This window comes from Pseudopipra pipra, chromosome 15, assembly GCF_036250125.1.
Source record: "Pseudopipra pipra isolate bDixPip1 chromosome 15, bDixPip1.hap1, whole genome shotgun sequence".
Taxonomy (NCBI): Eukaryota; Metazoa; Chordata; class Aves; order Passeriformes; family Pipridae; genus Pseudopipra; species Pseudopipra pipra.
The window spans coordinates 14453305-14466360 of record NC_087563.1 but is presented as its reverse complement, the minus strand read 5'-3'; the positions used below and the strand labels follow the sequence as shown (position 1 = coordinate 14466360).

General features: G+C 50.5%; 1 protein-coding gene across 5 annotated transcripts; it reads right to left on the bottom strand.

Annotated features, from left to right (window-relative positions):
- Positions 1-3300: 3300 nt before the first annotated feature.
- On the bottom strand, positions 3301-13056 carry LOC135422691 (leukotriene C4 synthase-like). 5 transcript variants are annotated; one of them, XM_064672114.1, is made up of 6 exons: positions 12699-13056; positions 10126-10200; positions 9228-9327; positions 8118-8188; positions 7805-7886; positions 3301-7431 (listed from the first exon to the last, which is right to left on the bottom strand). In XM_064672114.1, exons 2-6 carry the CDS (start codon positions 10181-10183, stop codon positions 7305-7307), a joined length of 438 nt encoding a protein of 145 aa, XP_064528184.1. In that variant the 5' UTR covers positions 10184-10200; positions 12699-13056; the 3' UTR covers positions 3301-7304. The 5 variants fall into 5 exon arrangements, with proteins under 5 accessions (XP_064528184.1, XP_064528180.1, XP_064528179.1 ...); XM_064672110.1 differs by having other exon boundaries at positions 10126-10363; positions 12699-13035; XM_064672109.1 differs by having other exon boundaries at positions 10126-10297; positions 12699-13034.

The following is a 13056-nucleotide window of genomic DNA, read 5'->3' as shown; positions in this document are numbered from 1 at the left end:
GGTTCATGGAGCGTGGGGCTGGAAACACTGACCCACAGCAGGAGGCCCAGTCCAACCTGCAGAGAGATGTATTCATAAAGCTCAGGGTGCATGTGAAGTGTTAAGCTGTACCAAAGTAAAGCTCTTGAAGCCTTCTACCTGCTCAGGCACCAGGCTCTCTTTGTTAGCTTGATTATGTTTCTTTCCTCAGAGAGAAAAGAGTGGAGAGAATCTGCAGCTCTGGTTCAAGGGTTCCATAGGCATCCAACCATATGGAGACACTTTGCATGTCTGGGAGTGAAGCAGATGCTCATTTCTGAGTAGGTTTTGGAGACATTATTGCAATGCAAAAATAATTACCAACGTTTCCTTTGTGAGTCAGCATTTGCCATTTCAGGGAGAAGTGATCAGAGCTTAAAGTCCTGCTCTGAAGAGATGATAGAACCCCTTATCCATCATCACTGCACGCACCTTCCCTTTCTTCCATAGCTAATGTTATCCATGTGTTCTGCATCCATCATAAACTTCATTTTTCATGTCTCAGCTACGTGTGTTGCATGTGCCTCGTGTTTGCATATAAGCACCTAGAATTCGGGATCTTACAGTTAATCTGCAGACCTGATTAACCCTCAATAAATACTGCTGCAGCTGACTTGCTTTTCATTTGAGATCTGAAAACAGGGAATACACGGAAATCTTATACCAATGCTTTGTGGGTTTCTGTGTGCATGACTTCCAGTCAAAAGCCCTACAATTCAATTATAACATTTCTGTTATTTCCCATGGCTTTAGAAACAGCCTCTAGCTGTGATGCTGTGACAAATAGAAGCTAAACAATGCTATTAAAAATGCATGATGTGTGTTCTGCCACATTAGATAACATGGCCATGTTTATCACCCACTAATGCTGCCAGTTCACAGCTTTGCCAGTGCAGCCTCCCTCCCACATTTGCTTTGGACAATTTAAGTGGATTTTTGGCTACACTTCACCTTTCTTTCTTTTCACTTCTTTTTTTTTTTTCTTTTTTTTTTACCTTTACTCACTACTCTGAAAATGGTGGTCCCAGTAGAGAGTGGACAGAGCTCTTGTTTCCCAATCTGTAGTTCACTAAGAAGCCCAGACAGCCTGGAAAACAGTTGGAGAGGCTGATAAACACTGCTTTAGTGAAAAGCAGATACCCAAGTCCCTAGTTCCCTGTGAGGCCACTGCTGCACTGTTTGAATCCATCTCCCTTCCCTTTATATCCACAGCTTGTGCTCACCATCTTTTGCCATTGCAAGAATGGAAGCTTTGCCTCTGTTCTGCTCGCTCAGTGGTCATACCTTCTCGGGGCTGGGTTGGGAGTTCATCAGGCTGGTGCTTTTCTGCTTGTTCCTGTAACTCGGGCCCCTCACCGTTTCGGTTCTGCAACATTAATTATGGCAGTTGGCAGGACACCTTTGGTTTCTCCCGATGGGGCTGCCTGGCTGTGAGCGCGGGTGCAGCAGTGCTGCGGTGACTCCTGCAGGTACCGGGGTGTTTTGCCTGCCTGGGCTGTGTGGCCGTGAGTCAGCTCTGGCCCAGGAGCCATCTGGCTGTGCAGCTCCGTGCTGAGCTCATCAGGCTGCTCCCGGGAAAGGTTTCTTCACTCAGGCAGAACATTCACAGCAGTTCAATCCGTGTGCTGCCCAGGGGAGTGGTGGGCAAGTGGCCATTTCCATTCCTCCCAACAAGCCTTGCCTGCATTTCCTCACACCCTCCCAGAAGGAGAGCGAGCTGCAAAGCTGTAAAAACTTCATATTGGGGTGACTCAGTCCGGTGTTGTGAGAGTGTGCTGTTGGAGCTGTATCAGGGCAGATAACAGTCCGGAGCTCTTGTTGTCTTGGCCACCCACATCCATGAAATACAGCCTATTTTAGCCCCTCACCAACTGCAGGCTCAGAAGCATCCTCGCTGGCATGATGATCCCTGACTTTCCACTCCTTGCAGGCAATGTTGCCTTAGTTAGGGGTCATCCAGCTTTCTCTTGTCAAACAGTGTAATGTCAAAGCAACGTGGCTGATGCACATGCTCAGGCACTGATCTTTTATTCTCTCACTCCACAAGTGCTCTGTGAGTCCTCCTGAGTGCTGCCCTTTTGCTCTCCCTACCTGACTTTTACCTTTAGTCCCTGAACACAGAGTCTGGTACAGCATCGGTGGGGGCTAGAGCTGGGCATGCTCTTCCCTAAGCTACCACAGCAGGAATGTGAGTTTTCCTTTGGAGGGAGGGCATTCTCAAAGGGGCATGTTAAGGCCTGCTCACCTTATATATACTGTGGCTCTGCCCTTACCATGGGAAAGGTGAATTCTTGGTGCTCTCCTACAAGTGGTAATTGCTGGGAAGTAGAAAACTGATGAGGATGAGGCAAATTGTATCCTCAAGGTGTGGATTTTCCTCCCAGCCTGCTAACGAAGTGGCAGATAGCTTTGGTTTTGCTTAGATTTTACCCCACTATCAAATGCAGGAATGTTTTTCACTGCACAGGGCTGTGGCCTGTGGTTAATGTGAAGGGCAAACTTGCCTGGAGGCAAGGGGCCTGCTCTCACTGGCCTGTCTGAAACACCCTGTGCTCCATCCACTGCTGTGGTTCCTCCTTGATGGTGTTTGAGCCAAACACAGCGCTCTCAAACCGCAGGTATGACACGGGTCAGCCACAGCCACCCCAGTCCCTCTCAGTCTCTCCAGCGAGGGTTGTGCTCTTGCACTTGCACCCCCCAGTTCCCCCTGAGCAAAGCACTCCTTCCTCTGATCTTGGTCTGCTACATCCCCAGCAGATCTGTGTGTCCGTATGTTTACTTGGATCAACAGGCTTCTGGATCTTACTGCCCATAATGTTCTCCCTAGTTTTGGCACTGATGGATACAGAGCTCGAAACGACTGTACTGTAAACAGGCAACCCCCAAAATGCTGGGACATTGACGGCAAGGCCTCTGCAGACTCAGCACATAAAATGGGTCACTACCGAGGGTATTTCACTTGAACAACTCCTCTGTGCCTGCCTTTCTTTTTCCGTTGAAGTCACTTGCATGTGAACAAGTAAAACTAAGACAAGGGGTAACAAAGTGAGGGTGAGGAATGGAGAGGGGAAAGGAAAGTGTCCCACAGTCCCTCTCTGGAGTCTGCATCCTCACAGTTCCAGCCGGCTGCCTCCCCAGAGCTCTGATCCTGGTGCTGCTACAGAAATAAAGGCCCATTGAGAAGCCTGGCTCCAAATTAGCATTTGAATTCCCTTGTAGTCTGTTGTCAGATGGGCAGGAGGTGGGTGCTAGTCTCGGTTGCTCAGCGCTGATACACAAAGGTGGCTTTAAAAGGTCTTTATTTTTCTGAGGAAAAGAAATGCATTGCTCAAACTGCAGATACTTTGTATTTTCCTTTTCCCCCCCCCTCCTCTTTTTCTCTTCCTTTCTTGTCCGTTTCACCCCCTTTCCTGGATCAGGCTGAGCCGCAGATAGACACGTCTGGGTATTGTTAGCCCTGTCTGACCTACTTCTCTCCCTCTCCTTGGCCCCGTGTTATGGATGCTGGTGCTATGGAAACCTGGGTGACATGCCAGTGCCACAAAGCCATGGCCACCAGCTGCACCCTCCATTCCCAGCCTCACGGGAGTTCCCCTCCCAAACACCTCCCTCCCCTAAGAAAGTTAGCAGTGCTGCTTCCCATGGAAATTCCACGGAAATTCCACCTATCCCACCACGCCGTGCTACGGAGGGACTGGGGAACTCTTCCATGGGCTCGAGTGCTTTTTTCCCCAGTCCCAGGGCACAGTATCTCTGTGCTGGTGGCCACGTGCAAACCCGCTGCTGCTCGCACCAGACCTGTCTGTGCACTTATCCGGCACCGGCCACACGTCACGGGTAGGAAAGTACACGCGGGCGCCCTTGAAGTTTTCAAGATAATAAGCTACAAAGTTCTGCACCAGGATACAAGACTTGCCGGGAGCCCGGATGGAATGCTGTGCCTTCACCGCCCCTCGCGTGGCAAGCAGCCCCACGGGGACGGAGAGTTGTTTACAAGTTCAGCCTCTGCGCTTCTCGTGATTAAAAAAACAGTTCTCGCTGGTTCTGCGGGTTTCCTTTGTTCTCCACCGGCCTCCCATCCGGCTGGTTGCTTCTCCTGGGAGCCTGTGGCACTATCAGGGTGGATTTGCTTCCAAATACCTCACGCCAAACCTTTTGCTCTCCTCTATTGCTGACAATGAACTGGCAGCTGTAAGGGAAGGAAGCAGGAAGGAGCTCGGGAATCCGCACAGCGTTTGCAGGGGCTCTTTATGCGTGTCGTAAGCGTCTCCAGGAGATTCCTGCGAGGCTCCAGGACTCCCCCAATCCAATAACCTTAATGCCAGAGCCTGGCCCAGCACGGATCAAGCTCGAAGCAGGCGGGTCATGCCAGGGTGCCAGCGGCCGTGCCGGCTGCCCGGGGAGCGCTGCCCCGGGCTTGTCTCGGGTGCGGCCGGAGGTGCCCCGGCACGGGCGGCGGGCCCGGAGCCGCCGTGGCCGGTTCTCTTGGACCCCCCGGACCTCCGGGGCACCCCCGGACCCCCCGCCCGCCGCCGCAGCCGCGGGGCACCAGCGCCCTCTCCCGGCCCCAGGAGGAAGCGGCGGGGCCGGGGCGGCAGGAGCGGGGACACAAATCCCGGAGGGAGTGGGGACACGAACCCAGGGGGGAGTGGGGACATAAACTCCACGGGGGAGCGGGGACAGGAATTCCGGAGGGAGCGGGAACACAAACACGGGGGGGAGTGGGGACACGAATCCCAGGTGGAGTGGGGACAGGAATCCCGGGGAAAGCGGGGACACAAACGGGGGGGGAGCGGGTCTGGCTGCGCGGGTCTGGCCCCCATCGCGGGGCAGCGGGGGCACCCTCACCCTTGGCGCTGGACATGGGCTGTGCAGCAGTGCCGGTGGCGGTTGGATCACCCTTAAACTGGAGCTCATGGGGTGGCCTTCACACCAGCGGGACGGTGGCCCGGGGTGGCAGGGGCAGCCCCCCAGCACAGCCCCTGCCAGCCCACTGGCCCCTCAGCGCCTCTGCAGCAGATGCAGGTGGGCAAACTGGTGCCGTAGAGCACCAGCACACCGTGCTGGGCAGCAGACTGTGAACTGGGTAAATGCCAAAACCGTGGCCTGCATGGTTGAACCATGGACTAGTGCAAAGCCGTTTTCTTTGATGAAGAAGCAGAGCAATGACAGCAGCCCTAGTGGAGGGGAGCAGCTTTCCTTCTGCTCAGGGCACCTGAAATGGCCCCTCTGACAGTGGCTTGAAGGGCCAGTGATGAGCCTGGCAGGTTTTCTATGGCAGAACTAGCGATGGCAGATACCAAGGCCAGAGCCTGACTGCGACATGACAGGATTTTTAATGGTCTTCCGTGAATCCAAGGGGAGAAGCTGGCTGCAACTCACTGCTGAATCATTAATTTCCCTCCTCTGAGTCATTCTGCAGCCCTGTCACACACAGAGTGGACACAAGCGGGGTTGAGGTGGGTAGTGGCTCCAGGTTGATACAGCAGGCTTAGAAAATTGGTTGTAGGATAAAAGACAGAGGTTGTGTTTGCAGAACCACTGAGCACCCACTTGGACTAACCCCAAACAGCGGGGTTTTGACATGGAGTCAGGACCTGCACCAGTAGCTGGTCCTTCTGTATTAACCCTCTGGGAGGTGACTCATACTGATAAAAAGGTGAAGACTGGGGATCAACTTCAGGAGATCCTTTACCTGTTAATGTAAAGGCTAAGTGAAATCTCCCTGGGGGCAGGTGGTATGTCTGTCCCTCCCTTGCTAGCCCCAGACTTTGCTAATGCACAGCCAGGGTTAAACTATGCTCAACCTTTTTGGAAGTGTGTCACCAAAGATGCCAGGAAAAAAGTTGTTGTTTATCTCACTGTGACACTCAGGGGTTCCTGTGAGGATGGGGCTGTGCTGCACCAAAAACTTTGTAGAGACAAGTGTTGTACAGTTATTTTTGTCTGGCTTTAAGCCTTTCCCTGCAGTGTTTGCCAGCCTCAGTGCAGTGGCAGGACTCCAAGGTGGGAGAGCTCAAAAGCAAAATAGACTGGGGGTTTTGCTGGGTAAGCCAATTTAAAATGCAGGGAAGGAAATGAAACAATGTGAAGAATTAATCACTTCCTCAAAAAAACCCTGCCTTTTGTTCTTACAGTATAGATATGCCTGCTGCTGGTGAAGGGAGGGGTGACCAGCGGGCTTTACAGTGTGGTTAGACTGGCAGCATGCTCATGCAGTTATTTTTGCTCTCTGGGTTTGGTGTGAATTCCCCCTGTGACGACACACAGCACTGCTGGTGTTTCCTGAGCTGTGTCACTAACAGGAGGGCACCAAATGCACCAATGGCCAAAAGCATCAGTGTTGTGAATGGTGGACTCCTGTGAAAATCCAGCCCTTCCTGATGCAGGTGGGACTTGAGCACCGTGCAAACCACCCAGTGGAAAACACTTCTTGGTGCTGAGCGGCTCAGCACCCAATCGGTGAGCTCAGCATCTCCAAAAATCAGCTTCTCCCTCCTCAGAGCTCTGCTCTTGTGGCACACAAGGTTGCAGGCTGTGTTGGACTGCACATCAGGGAAACCAAGGCAGCCACCTTGTATTCAAACACTCATGTTGCTGTTCCCTGCTAGCTGCAGACTCACAAAGAGACACCTAGAACAGCAAGTTCAGTGACTGTTTAATTGCGCACCTTGTTGCCAAGCAGTGTTGGAAGTCACACGCAGCAGTGATGAGTTTGTGCAGTCTCATAGGCAATGGCTGATGAGCAGCATGAAGGCACTAACAGACCTTTGCACAACATGTTGGTGGCTGCTCCTGTTTACCCCTCACCTCTTTTGTTATGTCGCAGCCCACACTGAATTCCAAACAAATGCCTTTAATAGGTGTGGGCCTCCGCAAACTGGCATGAATCTGTTCAGTGCCCTGGCTGCAGGCAGGGCTGTTGGATAACAGGGAACACATGGCCATTCCCTGGGGAAGCTCACTGTGAAACTCAGACTGAGAAGAGTTTGCTTTTATGTGTCCAGCTTTCCTAAAACTCTCCTTGTTTTGGATCGTTGGTGTTTCGCATGATGGAGCTGCCAGATATGGAGCACTTGGCACACAAAAGTGCCGCGGGGGAAAAATACCTCCTGAAGAGCTCAGCAGTTCGTGCTGGTGCTGGGCAGCGAGAAGGGAGGTGATAAAAGCTCAGATGAGGGTGGATTTCTTGCTGGGGGCTGTGTGAGTTGCAGCCAGTCTGTAACGGAGTGCAGGAGGGAGCAGAACTCCAAGGTGAGGACACTGATGAGGGACAGAGGACTGGGTCACGCTGTGAGAAGCTGGAGGACGTTCAGCCCCACGTAGTGAGAGAGCAAGGAATGCAGGATACCCAGGGCTGACGCTCCAACGAGAATCCAGAGAACTCCAGCGGAAAAGTATATCGGGGTGAGCCTGGTGGGAGAGAGGCAGCCTGCTGAGACCGAGTATCCTGCCCGGGAATGGTCCCTTCCTCTCTGCAGAAGTGGGGTGGGAAGGCAGCCCCTGGCTGTCCCCTGTCCCCTCTGTGGGGTGCCATGCACTGCTCCTGCCTCCAGGGAGCACACCCTGAAAGGGCTCGGTGCAGCTCCAGCCTTGCCCCGTATGTGTGTAGCTGCCTCCAGCCCTGCATCCACACCCTCATTACGCATCATAGACAAGGCTGAGCCGCACAGGAACCCCAAAACGAAGCATCTGGGAGTCCTGAGTTTCCTGAAAGCACATTATGTTCCCAAATACAACTCCCCAGGGGTTACCAGGCACTCCAGGCTCTAGCAGAGGTGTTTACCTTTCTGAAGATGATGCCCTGTATCCTGTAAAGTAGCAGTAGCGGGAGTAGAGATAGAGCAGACCCAAAGCTGCAGCCAGACCTGTGGTTAAGAGAGATCACAGTCACCAGCTCCAAAAGCTTTTTGGAGCCACTTGGATCTACAGAGGTAGCCCAAAGCAAAGGAATAGAGATTCTGTGTCCTCTGGCTTTACCCTCCCTCAGAGACAGAATTACTGCTTAACTTATTGTTCAGAAGGTGAGCAGGACCTGAGGACTGAGCCAGTACTTGGGAACAGATCCAGTGACAAACCAGGTAATAGGATATTCTCACCTTGATGGAAGAAGAGTCCAGCCTGCCACAGAAGTGCCAGGAAAATTGGAAAATACTCAGAGGAGTTCACCCTGGCAGGAAAGAGGAAGGTTGTAAACAAGGGAAAGAAAGAAGCTCTTCCTTTTTTGGTTCCCTTAGCAGTTTCCAGATGCTGGAGGCTATTGGTTTTTAGAAGAGATGTTGCCATAAGAAGCCTCCAGGCTTGCACCTTTCCCCACAGTTCCTGTCCCAGCTTTATTCACAGAAATTAGACAGTGGAAGGAACTGGGTTTCCAGGGCACAAAAAATTAAGCAAAAGATGCCCAGGTCAGACTGCGCACAGAAAGGCTTTGTGAACCACCCCCACTCCCCCTTCCCAAATGCCACAACCCAAACCCTTCTATCAATGTCCCAAAGCCCCAGGGAAGAGCTGCAGGGAAGGTCTGCCCCTCAAGCAGGTAAGGCCAGAGCAGCTTGGCTTCATGCGGGAGTGGGAGGGAGCACATGGCTGTTTGGGTTGCTCATACACCATGCCCCATCCTCCTGAAGACAAAATAGGACCAAAGGATGCTGGATGAGGCTGACTTTAGGCTGGTGAAGGAGCAGAGAACGGAATGGCTGAGGGGATCCTGCTCCTGCTGCCCAGTTGCTTGTTTTCCAGCAAAAGTGGAAGCTCCTCCCTCTCTGCCTCCCTCCCCACCGCAGCCCTAGAACAGAAGTCAGGCAGAGATGATGGATAGTGGCACCACAATCCCCACATCCCCATCCCAGACCCATTGAGATCTTTTTGGGAGCTTGTCCTTCCCAGTGAGCGGGATTCAGAGCAGGGCTGAAGCTGCCTGAGGTTTAAACACCACTTGGCTAAAACCAGCCGAAGTCTCAGGCACCAAGAGCTGACTTTAGCAGCCCTTCACTGTACAGCAGATTCCTACATGATTTCTATCAGCAATGGCTGATTCAGGACTCGAGAGCCAGCCCAGTCTTGATGTTGGCTCTTCAACCCACTAATTAACCCCAAGGGAGGTGAGTAACTGCTGAATTACAGTCCTGAGAAAGGAATGGCAAAGCAGGGGAAAAGCAGTGTCATTACACATGAGATCTGGCAAACATCAGGTAGAAGGAGGTTCTTACTGTGCTCGAAAGACCCTCTCAAATTCAGGTGGGCCTGAGGTCTTTGGAGGCGAAATGCCAAACAACCTCCTAGCATAGATCACCTGGAGGAAGAAGTAGGCTGCAGCAAAAGAGAGAAAAGTAGCCATGGTCAGTCCTGTGGCTGGGCACAGTGGGGTCAGGAGATGGTCAGACATTGGGGGAAAATATCTGCATGCTCCTCCTGACCCCACAACCCATCATAGCAGAGAAAGTTAGAGTAAAATCCCAGATGTCTTTTAGGTATGGAAAAGGAATGACCCAGTGCAACAGTGAAGAGCATGCAATCATATATCACCAGTGTTATCTGCTTTCTCTCCTGTGTAATTAAGATATCCTCAGTTCCATAGAAACTATTGCACAATTCTGATGCACTTTGTTACTCACAATTTTCTTTTCAATCTTTTAGCTTTTTCCTCTTTCCAAGTTCTGACTGAGGAGGGACAGAACTGATGTCACAGATAAGTCACCCAGGCACAGAATTAAATTGTCATGCAATGTGGACCCATGGCTGGGTGGTTTCTTGTGGCCCATCACAGCCCGTCCTTCCACATTTCCACACTGCAGAGCTCTTTGTATGCTTGTATCTACACACACTTCAGGAACTGCTGTAAACCCAATGAAAGAAATTCTACATGTCTGTAGATCAACCAAGAAATTCCCGAATGAAGGAGGCAGGCCATTTCAGAGGAAGGGCTTCCCAGGCACTCATTTGGTTGAATGCTTTCCAAAACCCAGACAAGATATCAGTTTACTGTCTGAAAAGCAGCAAAGTGCCAGTGCAATAGCAGACACTAAATACGAAACTGAAAGAAAATCAGTGGAGTTGCAGTAGATTGACCTAGCAAGTATTTGAGCATGTGCATCTGATGGTCCCTACCTTGCTCCAGGACTCCCAGGACTGTCACAGCAGCAAGCAGGTGAATCTGATCCAACATACTGACTCTTCCAAACCCTAGAAAATGTGATTTCTTGCTTAGAAGCTCCTCTGGCCGGGTTTAGTCTTTGCTGATGTGGCAGTTGGCTGTGGTAGCTGGCAGCATAGGTTTGCTCTAATTAACCAAACAAAGGGAAGATTTAGGCTGTGGTACTCACACCCAGGAGGAGTCTGACTTGCCCTGTGGAAATGGAAATCAGTGGAGACAGGTCTAAAGGAGTATTTCCGTTCCTGCCCCCCTTTTCCCAGAATGAGTTATGACGAAGTGGAAAAGCAGAGAGCAGAGATAAGGGAACTGGGAGCTGAATGGATGGACAAATTTCAAAAGGCCAGTGATCTGCTCCCCCAGGGGCATCTGCTTTAAAATTCAGGCCAAGGCACATCCCTCTCTTTGATGTTGCATGAGAAACCAACTGGGCTGTTGTGCCTCGCCAGAGCACCAGAACAGGCAGTGTTCCAAGGTACGTATCCCTGTGTACATATCCCTAGATAGACTCTGGATAGCATGTGTTGGGCACGGAGAACAACTTATGGCCACAGCGCTGAGACAGCGTCGAATTAAAACCCCTGAATGAAAAACCCTCTGCAAGGGTAAGACAGGACGTGATAAAGTATAAAAATCCCTAGATCTGTCCTGCACAGTGACGCTTTATTTGGGGATAGGTCCTGCAGAACGACTGTCAGACACCCAGAGGGCTTCAGAGCCAGCCCTTGTACTGGAAAGACTGGGAGCTGTGCATTTAAGGCTTCTGATCAATCCTCAGCCCAATGAACGCTCCATGTAAGCACCAGAGAGAGTTCTGCGTGGGGAAAAACCTGCGGAATTCATTAGGATATAGCACAAGGAAAATGATGTTTTCACATGTCAGGAGACACCTACTTAGATAATTCCCTTCTAACAGCACAAAGCTGGAACGGCCCAGAGCTGCAGGGACAGCCAGCTTTGTTTGCTTCCCCTCTCTCCCTTCGTTCGAAGAATTCTCCCATCAGACCAGGAAAAAAGGAAAGCAGGTTAAGGCAAAGTGATCATTGAACACCACTATTACAGAAAATTACATTAAAGCAGGTTACAGGAATTACATTTTATGCCTGATGTCCTTGATAGACTTTCTAAGAAGCACCACGCTGGTTCTGGTTTTCTGCCTCTCTATGTGTTATAAAGGCATCCAAAATGCCTATAACAATGTCCCAACTTAGTGTTGCTCCAAATATCAAACACAACCCACACTGTTTTTCATGTACCAGCTCTAAGATTAATTCTTTCATCTCAGAATTGAACCTTTTTCATTCCAGTAGCTGTTCAGAAATATGAGGAACATTGTTTTCTTCCATCTAGTTGTCAAAGAAATTAAGAACTCCCATGTGTTAGCTCAAAAAGGGCAAAAGGTCTCAAAGTGCTTAATAATGTTTGATTTCTCTCTGCTCCTGTCTGATCACAGCCCACTAGCAAAAGAAAATATAACAACTGAACTAAAAAGATCTGAGCTTACACCTCCATCAGATGACAGTGGAATGTAAGGGAATTTGAGCCAGGAGGAGCTGTACAGGTGACACAGAACACACCCACCCTCCAGATCATCATTAGACACAAAATACTTCTACTATCATCATCTAGCATAGTCTAAGGATAATAAAGGTCAGCAGAAATATGAATGAATAAACAAGCACAGATGTCTCTCCCCTCCTCCTCCCTCCCTTGTACGCATAATTTTTCAAGTTGGTTTTAATCTCCCGAAGGGCACATTTTTCTTGTCCCTCGTTGTCACCATCAGAACTTGCTTATTTTCCATTCTCACCTGGTGTTTGCAAGAACAGGCAAACCTCCTGCACAAGTACCCTCCTCCCAGGGCCAAATGCCCTTCGAGGGGGGGACTGTCACTGTTGGACAGTCTCAGCACCCTGCAGACAACAGCACATCGCAAAACCTCACCTACCAAGGCTGACACGGCCAAAGTTCCTCCTAAGCAAAGGCAAGTCCTGAAGTCCCAGGTGCACCTTGGGGTGGATTTTCTGAGCAAGAGCTACCGAAACATTGTCTCCCACTTCCCAGCTCTGCACTCGAAGTTACACTGTGTGAATATGGCCCTGCTACAGGGAGGCTGGACTGGCGTGGACCAAAGTCCTCGCACCTCCCACTGAGTTGTCCCTGGAGGCATTTCTCTGTGCCCATGGTTGCTTATGTCACCTCTTCCTGCAGCCAATAATCCTTTCTGCCTCCTCATTAATTACCACGGTAGGGAAACACTGTGAGCTGGACTGCAACATCAACAGGGATTAGAAAATAACCTTGGGAAGAAAAATGATCAACACAAAAGGCTTAGAGGAGTTTTAAACATCCACAGAGTTTGCAGCACCCCTTACTCTCCAGGAGCAGCAGAGCAAGGAGAAGCCAGCAGTGCTGAATCCAGCACTGTTATCTGCAGTAACATCCCCTAGAAATGTATTTTAGGAGCATAAAATGGCCCAAGAGCTTCCTGACAGTGGAAGGGGGAATATTTTGCAGATGGGCAACTTACCCTTCAGCTGCGAAGCATGAAGGCGCCTCGTCCTTCCAGTCGTATTGTACAAATATGGAAGTATTTTCTAATCTAGGTCGTACTTATGCTTCCTTTCCCTTTGAATTCTTTTGCAGCCACTGAGTACATCCAAATCTGTGACTGTGGACTTGCTTGCAAGAATAATTACTGTCCTTCTAACAGCACATTAGAAAAAAAGATGGGAGGGTTCATTCAAAAGAATTTCTTCTCACAGGAAGTGTTTTTCTAGTTTGAGAGAGATAAAGAGAGCTCAGCCCCAAGCAACTCAGTCTGTTCAAGTAACAAATCCTCAGGGTAGGGTGGTGGGGTTGGGGATGTGCTCTCCTGACCTCCCCAC

Coding starts and splice junctions, on each gene's coding strand:
- LOC135422691 (XM_064672114.1), bottom strand. CDS start 10,183: ATGTTGGATCAGATTCACCTGCTTGCTGCTGTGACAGTCCTGGGAGTC. Junction 8,189..9,227: donor GAGAGGGTCTTTCGAGCACA/GTAAGAACCTCC, acceptor CTTTCCTGCCAG/GGTGAACTCCTCTGAGTATT. Junction 7,432..7,804: donor AGGGCATCATCTTCAGAAAG/GTAAACACCTCT, acceptor CTCTCCCACCAG/GCTCACCCCGATATACTTTT.